Source organism: Euprymna scolopes, chromosome 38 (assembly GCF_053919585.1).
Source record: "Euprymna scolopes isolate OS-2025 chromosome 38, ASM5391958v1, whole genome shotgun sequence".
Taxonomy (NCBI): Eukaryota; Metazoa; Mollusca; class Cephalopoda; order Sepiida; family Sepiolidae; genus Euprymna; species Euprymna scolopes.
The window spans coordinates 53,597,704-53,612,117 of record NC_136519.1 but is presented as its reverse complement, the minus strand read 5'-3'; the positions used below and the strand labels follow the sequence as shown (position 1 = coordinate 53,612,117).

Sequence of the window (14,414 nt, the reverse complement as noted above, 5' to 3'; positions counted from 1 at the left end):
GCATAATACTAGTTTGCATCAAAATATTATAGCATAATACTAGTTTGCATCAAAATATTATAGCATAATACTAGTTTGCATCAAAATATTATAGCATAATACTAGTTTGCATCAAAATATTATAGCATAATACTAGTTTGCATCAAAATATTATAGCATAATACTAGCTTGCATCAAAATATTATAGCATAATACTAGTTTGCATCAAAATATTATAGCATAATACTAGTTTGCATCAAAATATTATAGCATAATACTAGTTTGCATCAAAATATTATAGCATAATACTAGTTTGCATCAAAATATTATAGCATAATACTAGCTTGCATCAAAATATTATAGCATAATACTAGCTTGCATCAAAATATTATAGCATAATACTAGTTTGCATCAAAATATTATAGCATAATACTAGTTTGCATCAAAATATTATAGCATAATACTAGTTTGCATCAAAATATTATAGCATAATACTAGCTTGCATCAAAATATTATAGCATAATACTAGTTTGCATCAAAATATTATAGCATAATACTAGTTTGCATCAAAATATTATAGCATAATACTAGTTTGCATCAAAATATTATAGCATAATACTAGTTTGCATCAAAATATTATAGCATAATACTAGTTTGCATCAAAATATTATAGCATAATACTAGTTTGCATCAAAATATTATAGCATAATACTAGTTTGCATCAAAATATTATAGCATAATACTAGTTTGCATCAAAATATTATAGCATAATACTAGTTTGCATCAAAATATTATAGCATAATACTAGTTTGCATCAAAATATTATAGCATAATACTAGTTTGCATCAAAATATTATAGCATAATACTAGCTTGCACACCTGATATCAGTTACACAGATCGACTCGGAGAGATGAATCTATAAAATAATGTTGATCAGAAATCTTTAAACACGTTGTTGAGTTACTTGATGTGTGTGATATAACCGGAAAGGCTTTTTTAACAGCATGTTCTATTTTCTGTCGAATTATAGCATTCATATAGAAGAATATTGCGGACAGGGTTACGATAACGGATCCAGCATGCGAGGAAAAAATCATGGCGTGCAGTCAATAAAAAAACGTCCGTATACATGTCATTGGCTTAAGTATAAACTGACTTATCTGTCGATTCGTATCTGAAAAGACGTGTTTTCTTTCTTCCTCTTAGTTATGAATAGGCACCATCTACTTCAAGTAGATCAACTAATACTTTTGCGTTTACTTCGACTACTGCAAGTCATTCCTGGTTGTATTGTGAAACAAATGACATACCAGCGTGAGAAATCTGGTCATCAATGCATATGAAAAGATTCTAGCGCTTTACATATAATGTTTATTTAAAACAGCAAGTCATAGTAGGTAAACAAACAAAGAAACGACAACTCCTGATTCCAGTGTTTAAAGCCCGACATTCTGTGCTGAGAAATCCATCTCGACTATCCAAAGACATTTGTTTTAATTCTTCGATCGTTTCCAAAAATTTTGTTGTCTGAATGCACAACGACTTTGCTTTTCATTTTGTGTTCAGAATGATTTTAATTGTAGAGTGGGTCACGTGCTTCTTTAGAATAGCCCACAGCAAATAAATTGTATATACGTTGCAGATAGCCAAAGAAAGAAATGGAAGTAATCGACGACCTTGCAGTATCAACAATTACCAGATTAAGTCTTCTTCATTTTGTTCGTATCTATAACAATTGAAGAACTAAAAACAACAACACCATTATTTGCTCTGTTTTTTTCACATTCTATTGATCCATTTGCTTCATATATAATTTTGTATTACATAGACAATTCATTTTAACGATTTTATAGGATTAATTCCTTCCCGGATACCCCCGTTAGTGTGAGGTATAACCCCCCCCCCAAAAGAAGCATCCTTACAATTCAATGTCCAACGCCCAAGAGAACTATTTATCTGGTCTTTTTACACACAGACTTCTTGTCATGATGCAACTTCCTAAACACGTCAACTGAAATAGATTCTCTTAGATTTCTAGCGGAAATTTCCGCTTTTCTATTTAATATCCACTTGACGTGGAAATTTCCGTTTATAACACATCTATGTCTAAATGTTACTACTTGAGCAAAGCGAATATCATCATCACATAAATCCTTACGTCGGCAACAGTTTTATTTAATGCAATAGGTTTCATTTATGAATGCTTTGAGCGTTTTATTGTACCTATTTACTATGCCTCCCCACGGGACAGAGTTAGACACCAGGGTCGTTTTTTAACGTGGAGAAAAGGTACAAAAATAAAGATTGTCTCAGTCGTGAAGGATTTCTCCTCCACCGAAAGAGAACAAGAAATAGAAGTGCAGCATCTGAAGAACAGATGGTATTTATTTGCTCCCCCACTGAGCAAATTAGGCACAAGGCCGTTTTTAATGTGAGGTAAAAACCAGCTCCCCTAAAAGTAGGCAAAAAGGGGGCACTCTGGTTACCAAAAATAATAATTGTCCCAGTATAGAGGGTTTCCCCTCCATTGACTGGTACAAATTATCTTAAGTGCAGCATCTGCCGGAACAGATACTACACTTTGATCTTGTCCCGAAGGCCAATTGTAATAGAAATAGTTGTTTGTGATGTACGCAGATGTGCAAGGGGTTCAAAATCTCTTCCCGGTTTACAGAATATCTAAACCGTCTGCGTAATCCGATGAAGACTCAATTTTATTTTTTGTTTGTTTGATTAATCTCAAGTTTTGAATGCAAGGGAAATAATCCAATTTACGTTATCGTTTCTCGTAGGAGCAAAGTGGCTTCCCTTGGTATTAAACAATTTTATTTCTTTGCTAAATTAATTTACAACTGGACAAACAGATTTGGGACATTCACCGGTTTCTCTCATCTCATCCACGGGTTTGTCTATCACCCTCTCTTCCTTGACATTAGGTTAACCTGCAAAAAATGCTTTGTTTACGTCATCCAACGTCAGCTCTGTCGTAAATGTCTGTGATCTGATTTCCAATCGTAGCCGTCTCTGACAAAGCCGATCATGTTTTGCACTTATTGACCGCATTGGCAAAGAAATGCTTCCGCTTTGACGTCTTTTTTCAAAATAATTATTTGTTATTTTGTTTGTATTTTGATCTCACACTCAATTGCAGAGATCCAACCCTCGTCTCGCTTACTGGCATTACATTAGGATGAGTGTCAAAAAACTGAGAGACATAAGTAACGCATGCCTAGAAGTGTTTTGTTGTTTTTATGTTATCCTAACACGTCACAACTAACCAGAATCCAAAGGCCGCTTAAGAAGATCAATTAACGCAATAAAGAAGGAATAATTCATCATATTTGAATATTTTATATGTTGTATCATTGTGACTTCATCAGAATTGTGATGGCATAATTGTTTCTTCAAAGTTTGAATATTGACCACCCATACTTTTCATAATGGATATTCGATGATAATCAGGACAGAACTCGAACTGTTGCGCCATTTGCAATGTAAGCAAATCAATAATAACAGGTCAGACAATCATACAACTTTTTTTAGATAGTAATCTGAAATAGTAAACTACTTGGAACACTAAAAACGATACAATAACGCATTAATAGAAGTAATAATATAGTTTCGACTTCAGATGCAGATATCAAATTTTCATTACTAATCGATGCCTTTTTCAACATATCACCGTCATTTACAAAAATCGATAACAATTCAAGGATTCGAAGCTTTTTTTAATGGATTTTTGTTTCACTTTTCATATTTTTAACAGTTGAGTATCCGTTCTTGAAAGTCAGTTCGATGGGGGTGTGCGTGTATGGCATCAGTTGGCTCCAATCTGTATGGTCCTGTTCAGTCCTAGGAGCTACTCCTCCCAGGATTTACCTCCTCTCCTTAGGAAGGGGTTGCAATAAACGTTGACATTATTGCTGAGAATTTTTTGGCGCTTCTTATATACTTAAAGAACTAAAAATGTGACAACGCAAGGATTTTTAACGCAACTGCTTGATTTTAAAACATATTTGCTTATATTAAATTCCATTTCAGACCAGAATTGGTTGCGTTAGGATTACAGTTGCGTGTGGGAAAATAATGCATCACTCAATAAGTCCCGAGTCTTACTAATGAAATAACAACTTTTAAGTAAAATTTGACTTTATATATCAATATTCTAACGCTTCTCTAACAATTAAGTAAATGTTTTGTAGAATTATTTGCTTTTGGTCTCAACATACGCCACAGATTCCGATATCACCTTTTCATTGAAGCAAAATCTCTTCCACTGGAGCGTTATTTTGAGGTTTGTAAACGGTAATAGTCGCCGGGGGTTATATCTGGAGAATAGAGCGGGTGCGGATAATTTTGAAATGAAATTCATTGAATTTTGCGATTGTTACAATCGACTTTTGACAGGATGTTGTCTTGATCAAACAGCACTTTTTTCTTCACCTGCGGTTGTTTCATTGGTCGGCTTTTCCTTAAAACGATCCAATAATGCTATCTAATATTCGGTAGTGATGGTTCTTCTTTTGTCAAGGTAATCCATGAAAAAAAAAAAAAAAACACCTGCGCATTCTCAAATACGCAGGCCCAAATACCTTGACCTAATTCTATATTTCAAACCAATCTTGTCTTTCATTCACACATTATCTCATCTAATGAGATATAATCCTTTGATTCCTTATAAATATGTTTTCTAGGGGGGGGGGTAAATGGTTCTCCTTTTTTTGTGTCCCACTTACTCAGGCTTCTATTCTCACCGTCAATTGCTAGTACCACTTTCAAATTTCTGATTATTGGGAACTTTATTTACACTTGCTCTTTCTATGAGAAAAGTGTATTGTACGTACGCAAAACACTGGACTATGTACACAGAGGGGTTTGCCAGAACAACCTGGCATGAGGATATTTTTTCCTAGTGGTAAACCATGACCAAATATTCAAAATCACATTTCGTATTCGCTGCTCAGATAAGATTTCTTTACTATGGCTAACTTACATTTTATTTTACGAGGAATAGTGCACTTTCTCCAAGTGATGTTACCCCAAGTAACAGTACGAAGATAGATACTCCACCAGACTAGATAAATTCTTGTGTTGGAATCAAGTAAGACCAAGAGACCAAAAAGAAAGATGAAAATGGTTAATTGGGTAGAGGAAAATTGTTCTCAATTTTTCTACTAACTCAGTGTTTGGGAGATAAAGAACTTTAATGGAACATTCAAGTATCTGTGTCTCATATAGAGTTCAAGTGTTAGCCCCATGTAGTGGGCCCCTTGATTTCTGAAAACTTCGACTGAAGTAAACTGAAACAAAAAGAAAAAGAAATTAGCCACAAAACACTAGTCACTTTTGTTTTTATGGAACTCACTCCAGACAAAGTACGAAGCTATTTAATGTAAGGTGCTAAAAAATCAAAAGCTAATTAACAACGAGTAGTAGATGGATAGATTCTGACCCAGAAAACAGCAGTTCTTTCTCCTTTGTCAGAAACATTGTTCACGGAATATAAGGACTAAAGGAGAAAATAAGGGAAGCGAGAGTTACGTGCTTCCGGCAAGGCTGACATGGTTCCTAATACACTTGTAAAAATGAATATCAAATTTTCTTTCTTCTATTTCTGCCATCCATTTCTCTTTCTTCTAACTTTTATATTTTCTTTGACTCCCTCCCTTTCTTTATTTCTTTGTTTTTAGCACTCCCACCTCTTTCAAGCTGGCATGACATTATCAAAAAAGATCTTGTTTCGTTGAATTAACTTTTCTTTGGTCAGTAAAATTGAAACCTACCGATATTCTGTCCAGAGATGTCTTTCGATTTATTATTGCAATATAAAAAGAATGTTTTAACTCGTGGTTATCTAGCTGAGAGCTAAATACCCTTCCTGTCTTCACGTGGAGTTTGATCGCTAACTTTATCTAAGTGTCACAAATACGATTTTTATGTTTTCTCCATTTCGTTTCTATCATGCGAGTCTTTTTTTTGCGTATCACTAAACACGTATCATTTAATTGTCCAGTTTTCAAGCATTATGGTTGAAAAATCTTGCGATATTTGACGAATTTCTTTCTGGTCAGCAAAATCCAAATCACGCTCCATTCTTCTTAAACTCATGTTTCGATTTCATGGTACTAAAAAAAATAATAACTCATTGTTTCTTGCTTAAGGTCAAATGCCACCCCGTCGTATGGCCAATGAATAAAATTTTTTATCTGTTACATAACGAGGGACATGTTTGAATGAAAAAAGTTTGATGACACCTTAAGGGCCAGAGGTGACCCCAAGACGGAATTCACAAAACTACGTAATTTTTCGAAGATGTTCTTTCTCTTAGATAACGAGATTTTAAGGATGAAAAATGTGTACAGGACGCTAAATTGACGCATGCGTTCGGTTTTCTCGTGTCGCTTGCATTTATGGAGTTTCTTTATACTTCCCAGATCGTAATATCTTCGATTTGCAAACGGACATCGTCTCTATCTTTATTTTGATCGACTTTTAAAAAATTCCCTGGTTTCCAATGTTTGCTTGCCTTTTTTGTATAAATAAAGCGAAACTGATCGGCAGTCTTTGAGGCAATTAGGTTTGATCAATATGGAGGAAACCCTTCATATCAGACAATTGTCAGAGTTTCCCCTTTTTGGGAGAGCTAGTTTTCCGAATATATTGGAGAAACAAATACGACAGAAAGTGGGAAGATTAACTGGCTTTCAGCCAGATTTAAAAAGTAACGTTCATTTCTGCGCCTGCGTGATTCTTAATTTAATTATCAACTCATTTATTTAACTATCCGCTATGACATAATGGTTCGCGAGAAAGACACACCAACCCACGTTTTCGAGTTTGATTCCACCTCTCTCTCTATTTTTATTCCGTCTTTTAATTACTAACTCTTTTTCACGCTCTTTTTCCTCCTTCTCGGCATGGGTTCGAACCTGCCTGCGTACCACCACTTAAATTTTTTTTTTGCTCAACACACACCTCCAAAGACCAGGGCAACGCCGGCTACCCCCGCTAGTGATTAATAAATAAGACTTTTTGTTTGAAACTGTCAGAAATAAAAGATGAATTGATTGATCTTCAATCTTCTGCTACTCTTGAAAAAATTGGTGTTAATTTTTGAATAAAACTCACAGATTTATTGTCACTCTTTACTCAGCGTGACACCCGAGTGATTGCTCTTTTTGTCATTACGGAATTATGGGAATCAGGGTTCTCAAATTTAGTAGCAATAAAGACAAACAACAGAAGCCGTCTGAAAGTAGATAATGATATGGGAGTAGCCTTGTCAGAAACATCTCATCGTATAAACAAACTTATTGACTCAATGAATCAGTTTTCCCACTGATAATGTTTCTAGTATTTCTGTTCATAAAATAATGAATGGTCCCCCGACAAAAGGAGGGTGAACTTGTGAATTCACCCTTGTCCCTTCGTCGTTCATCTATCTGTACTACGTCTTGGAGTTTTTTTTTTTAAATTTTGCACAAATATTAAACATGATATGAGTAAAAAAGTAAAAGAACTGATTTTATGGGAAAAATCCGGTTGATCCCATAGGGGTGCCTTTCGGGTTAAAATGGATAAAATTGACACTTTTGTGCTTATTAAAAAAAAAAAAATTGATGCCTTGGATTTTTATAAAACTTTCTGAAAAGTTGTAACTAACTGATTTCTATATAATTTTGTTTGTCTTTATTTTGCAATAACTGTTGGGTGTGCCCCAGGGGCTCTTTTAGGGCTAATAAAAACACTTCATTTTTGGGACTATTTTGCCATATTTGCCTAAATTTTTCTGTGTATGTTTATTTAGCAGTTTTGCATGGTGCTGAACTCAAATTTAAATATGTTAAGGCCTTGGGGACTTTTGGGCTAAATGGTGGTGGGCAAATGATGGTCTTTACCATTTATGTTTTTGCATGGTGCAGAACTCAAACTTACATATGTTAAGGCCTAAAACGGCAGCGTTTATTTAATTTTTGTTTTTGATTAATTATTATCGTTTCAAACAAGTTTATTTATTTTTTGTTTTTGATTAATTATTATCGTTTCAAACAAGTTTATTTAATTTTTGTTTTTGATTAATTATTATCGTTTCAAACAAGTTTATTTAATTTTTTGTTTTTGATTAATTATTATCGTTTCAAACAAGTTTATTTAATTTTTGTTTTTGATTAATTATTATCGTTTCAAACAAGTTTATTTAATTTTTGTTTTTGATTAATTATTATCGTTTCAAACAAGTTTATTTAATTTTTTGTTGTGGTTTAATTAACATCGTTACATTGTAACAGTTTACTTTTGTTTCGTGTACGTTAATTAACAAGTTTATTATGTTACTTAACATTGTTATATTTTAAGTTCATTGATTAACTTGTTTTCTTTCTGTTGAAATTTCCGGGACTAACTTCAACTTCACCCTGCGCTTGCAGGTATAATATTCGTGTAATCGTATTTTTTTCTCTTTTTTTTTCATGTAACATTCTTTTATTGTTCTACTGATTATTTCAGCGTCCCAAATTACATCTTGTAAAATATGCCTATTTTTGCTATGTCTTTGCTGGTTATCTCCCTTAAATTTAATGATCCGTTGACATAAGCGCCAACCTCATGGCTTAAACAATAACATATTCTCTTTTGACCTTCTTGTTTTTCTGTCACTTTGTGATGGCTGTGAATTTTTGGTATAGGAATAGAGGAGGGGGAAATGGAGCAATGCATAAAGCCGAGAAAGCAATGATAAAGGAAAGGTTAGGAATGGCTTCGCTAAGAGAATTACAGAGCATAACTTTTTTAAAACTTCAAATATAATTCTTGGTGAGAATGTGTGTGTGTGTGAAGATCTCAACCTATATACTCAACGAATTTTTATTTTACAGACTTGAAGTTTGATATATAGAATATTCAGACATGTGGAAAACTTAATTAGTTAATTAGTTTTCATCAAGAAAAAGGGCTGATAAGAGGTAAAAATTGAAAAATTGATTATCAGGCTTTTATATTTTTGTCAACTGTTTCACGACTGTGAATGCGCGAGTCGTTCACATGACAGCTTCCGTATGTTAAAAATAAGTACGTATGAAAACACATTTTAAAGAACGTGGCAAACTGGCCTTATGGTTATCGTAGTTGACTCACTTTCTCTGGGTTTTGGTTTCGATCTCAGCTCAAGTTTCTTTTTACTTACAAAAAATTTAACTGTTTAGAAAAAAAATATAATACTCGTGTGCACATATCTCAGTTTCTTTCCGCTTTATTCTTTTACTTCATAATTAACGTTACGTCTAATATTGGACAATATCGGCTACATCTGCTAGTTTTAAATGTATAATATTTTCTGGGGAAGACAATGGAAGTGACACTTTTTAACTATGTTAAACACCATATTACTTTCTCACTTTTTTTGTTTTTCCTGTTCCTTCACCATTTCGCTTCTAATATAATCGGAAGAGACTAAAATGTTGAAAAACTGTCTGAATTAGTATCTGCTGCGCATGGTTTACATTTATTAAAATCGGATGTTTTACGTATTTGATGTTTTACGCATTTGATGTTTTACGCATTTGATGTTTTACGTATTTGATGTTTTACGTATTTGATGTTCTACGTATTTGATGCACACATGCGTTGCATAAGTAAGTGGGGACACATAATATAGAGATTTGGAACCACTTCCATTGTCATCCCTGGAAAATTTCAAACATATATAAATTTCGCATTTGGATCCATCAGACTACTGTTCTCATCTTGAATTACATTTTCACAACATTTCGGTCAATGTAACCTCCGGTGTGTCTTGTTGAACTCGAAAATGTTTCTGTCGAACTCAGGAATTTGGACAGAATTTCGAGCGGAACCCTTTATTTACTTAACGAGGATAGCATGCTCTCGTTCCGTCAGCCATGACTGGATAGAGGTCCTAAGTAATTTGCGATTGTATTTTTCAGTCGTCCACACTAAGAATCGAACCTTCAATCTCCAGGAGAATATCATTTTTTACAATTGATTTTTTAAATAGTCCGATGAATCTAAATAATACGAATAACCAATCCTCATTTTAAAAATTCATAAATGTTAGATAAATTTCATCGTGTAGGATCTGGCCAATGACTTTATTTCTATGTTTACCATTTTAATCGGCTGAATTTTCCTTGCTCAATCCTAATCCTTTTCGGCATATATTTTTTCCTTGATTTAAAACTGTATTTTCACTAAAGCCTTCTATCAGCCCCAACACAAAGTTCCCTATGAAGATACCCCCGTCAATTTCGACGTATAAGGTCTGCTACAACTAAGTTGTTCGGAAATCCACACAGATAATTTGTTTATAGTGGCACAGAACCAACACCCTTTTTGGTATAACTGCTACTCTTTGTCGGTGCAATGGCTGCCACAAGGCAGAGCAGAAAGTAAATGTTTACATCAGAGTTCTCCTTCTTTCTGATGCATGTCTTAACGAAGAATGAGGGTAAATATCTCCCGGATACTTATTTGGAGATTTCTACGCCCCGGCCCGGTACATAGAGCGCCCAGCATTCCAAAATTGTCACCCATGTGGTACTGACCAAGCTCATCATTGCTTAACTTCGGTGATCTGGCGAGAGCCGGTATGTCAATGTGATTATGCCGTAGTTCCTTAAAAATACTCATAAACAACCATTCAAAAAATTCACATAAAAAATAAAAATTGAACAAAACCATTGAAAAAATAAATCTTTATTATTACCGTTATTTTTTTTTTGTGATTTTTTAGATGCGTCCTGGCATTTTCAGAAGAAGCTTCGTCTGTCGGTTGTTGATCTGTCACTCCTAATATTACAATAACTTTGTTGTCGGTCTGTCACTCCCAAGTTTCATTCAGCATTTTCACCGCTAAACGCGCAGATCAAATTGTCGTGTTTTATTTAAAATGCCCCAGAATATATCTGTCTGTCAATCTGTCAAGCTTGAGGTTGAAATCGCATTTTCATTAGTCTGTCATATCTAAGTTCAGAATTTCACTTTCATTCATAAACGCGTAGATTGAATGGATGCATCTTATTTTAATTGCGCTCAACATCTAAAACAAAATGATTTTCTCTGAGATGTCGTAACTGCTAAAACTAGTTTCCGTCGATTTGTCGCGCTTAAGTTTTAAATGGGATTTTACTTGATCTGTCACATTAAATTTTAAAACAATATTTTTTGACCTGTCAAGCTCAATTTCGACGTAACATTTTCTTTGGTCTGTAATGTTTTGAAAAATTTAGGAAAAAGCATCTGTCATGCATAATTTTAAAATAGCATTTTCTTTGGGTTTTCATACACACGCTTTTAATAAGATCGTAAAAGCGCACACAAAACTCTGTAAACCGTTCTGTAAGTCAATCCGTTGGTCTGTCAAGTTTAAGATTGAAATAAAATTTTATTTAGTCTGTAACGCTTCTTTTTGAAATAGCATTTTCATTTGTCTGCCACGCTTCATTTTAAAATAGTATTTTCTTTGGTCTGTCATGCTCAATTTTGAAATAACATTTTCTTTGATCTGTCATGCCGAATTTTAAAATAGTATTTTTCTATCTGTCATGCTCAATTTTGAAATAGCATTTTGTTTGGCCTGTCACGTTTATTTTTAAAATAACATTTTTGTTGGTCTTTCAAGCTCAATTTGGAAATAGTATTTTGTTTGGTTTGTCATGCTTAATTTTAAAATAGCATTTTCATTGCGTGCAGATTGCACGGACGCATCTTAAGATTATCTGTTTTTGTGTTTTTAAAAATTTTTTGTTTATTTTTTGGTTTTACAGACATACAAACAGACATACAAAAATGTTTCACAGTTTATGAAAAGTTGCAAAGTATATGGTAAGTAAGAAAGATAAAACGATGAGATTGGAATAAAGAAGTGACGCCTGTCCGCTTCGATTTGGGCGGTTACGATATTCAAGGGATGTGGATTTGGTACTCCTGGAGCCATACGGCCCCCCAGTTGGAGGCACGTGCTTCACAGCACCCACACCACTATTGCTGTCAATATTACGGTTTCCGGGTTTCCAGTACGACTCAGGGGTAGTATTGGGGAAATCATCGTTAATGGTCAATGGAGTATTGGTCGGATGCTGCATGCCTTTTATAGGGGTGCCACCTGAAGGTTTCAGGTTGCCGTTCGACATTGGGCGTTCCGTGCGTCTCGACATCGGATCTGAAACAGTGCTTTGGGCAACCTCGACTCCCATCTTGTTCCTTGATTTCTTATTTCTCTTGTCAGTACTATGGCCCTCGGCATAGCCCTCCGCTGAACCCTCCCGATCGTTAGAAACCGAGCCTTCGCGATCACTAGAAGCAGACCCTTCTCTCATGGCGCCGTCGGCTGCTTCGTGTTTTTTGTTACTGCCGCCGGAGGAGATCGCGTGAATATGTGGGTGGTCTTTGTCTTGGTCCTTTCGGTGAGCTGTTGGATCAAAAGGCTCGGCTTCATCTGTGTAAAGTCGGTTTGGGTCGCGAGTCGACGGCTCTGTCGGGTTGACAGTGGCCTGAGGCAACGTGGAGTAAGGGACGTTGGTGCGTTTGAACGATTTTCGGAGGCAAATCAAGTCGAGTTTACTGTCGGAGGTTTCTTCGCAAGCCGACTCAATCAAACTGTGACATCCGCCCTGCTCTTCGACCAGCTTCGTCAGAAACTTTTCCCTTGGCGTGTAACACATGTTCTCCATGGCGAACGATTGTTGAGTCTTGTTAGGCAGGGCATAATTCGAACGTAGGAAGCGAGCCACCTCACAAGTGCATGGGAACTGGTTGAGAACCTGGGTTGTCGTGTTGACGTTCCAAAAGAGACGACCGAAAGGATTGCAGGAAAATCCAAAGAACTTATTGAACTCCATCTGATAAAAATCAATCTTCGTCACATTACGAAAGGTGAGCGCTGGAAGCACCGGGAAAGTGTTGTATGAAAGCTCTATTTTATCGACAAAGCTGATATTGTTAAAACTGAACGGTCCAATCGTCTGAAAGGTGCACCGATATACCTCCAGAGAAGTTAGATTCTGTAAGTCGTTGAACGCGAAGCTGTAGATCCGGACAATTCGAGAGTTCTTGATAGAAATCGAAGCTTTTTTGGAAATATAACGGAAAGCACCGGCTTCGATTTGGTGAATGTCGCAGTTTTCGATGCTGATCTTGAGTTTGTCCAAGTTGCTGAAGGCGCAGGGGCGAATCGAACTAATCTTACTGTTTGAAATCCGAACCTCTTGAAGGTGGGGTAAGTTGTAAAGAGCCCCCGGAGGGATGGCGGAACCGTTAAGATGGTTCACGTCCAGGTACCGGAGATGACGTGGCAGCTTGGTCGGGAAGGTCTTCAATTTTGTGCAGGTGGCCTTACCCCTCGAACACTCGCAGCCTTTTTCGCAGGGGACGTCCAGAGTGGCCTTGCCGAGACCAAGCAGCAGAGTCAGAATGAAAATGTGGACAAACATCATTGGTTATTCACGAAAAAATCTGAAAATATAAGAAAAATAAGATTATATTAAAAAGAAATTTACATATGAATTAGAAAGAGAGATAGAGACATAATCAGATAGGAATATAAATACACAGAAATATACACAAATCCATATATTAATAGGATAACGCGTGTGGGATTTATTTTGTGTGTCACGTTTACATCCGAGTGACTGTTTAATTGTTATGGACTTCCATTTCTCATAATAAATAATTTTACCAAGAATTCTTCACAAGTTTTGTTTTCGGTTTCTATTATAGCTGAAGGAACTCAAGTTATATATATATATATATATATATATATATATATATATATATATATATCTTTTTTTTCACAAGTTTTGGTTTTGGTTTCGATTCAAGCCGATGCCCCCAAGTCATATGGATATATTTTATTTATTTTTGAAACTGCAACTTCATAATATATAAAAATCGATAGAACATTAACTCTTTAATAATATATATGAAATTTGCAAGAATAAAAATACCATATTTAAGTAAGCGTACTTTACGATCGGGCTACGCCGGGCGTCCCTGCTAGTAAATATTTAATATATAAATATTAATATATAAATATTTACAACATAGAAGATTTCACAATTTAATAGCATTCGTAACTTAAACGTATGTAATAAATCTGTTGTAACTGCGTAAGGTAGACAAACTAACGCCTGTGCAGTCGTCTAGAAACAGTTTGTCTTGACACATTAACACATGAGGTATTATTCATAACCCTTTTAATTTCTATGCAAGACTTAAAACGGTCATTTAATGACATACGCTGCATTATTCGATCTTCTCTTGCCGAAGTTTTGCGGGGTCTGCCGGTTTTAAAAAACAATAACTATTCTACCAGTATCATTGTAGGATTTAACAACCCAGCCTACAACATTCCTGGAACGTTTCACTTTCTCTGAAATCTCTCTAATGGTGTGCTTTTCCTTGTGTAGCTTCACAATAGCTT

The 14,414-nt window shown here is 35.2% G+C and overlaps 1 protein-coding gene across 4 annotated transcripts in view; it reads right to left on the bottom strand.

The window, feature by feature from the left end:
• Nucleotides 1-10,674: 10,674 nt before the first annotated feature.
• Nucleotides 10,675-14,414, bottom strand: part of LOC145263142 (uncharacterized) — a 305,653-nt gene continuing 301,913 nt past the window's right edge. For all 4 annotated transcript variants that reach the window (XM_080120112.1, XM_080120111.1, XM_080120113.1 and 1 more), the window contains one exon: nucleotides 10,675-13,447. In XM_080120112.1, the coding sequence (XP_079976238.1) occupies nucleotides 11,788-13,428 (1,641 nt within the window). In that variant the 5' untranslated portion in view covers nucleotides 13,429-13,447 and the 3' untranslated portion in view covers nucleotides 10,675-11,787. The remainder of the gene's footprint in view (nucleotides 13,448-14,414) is intronic.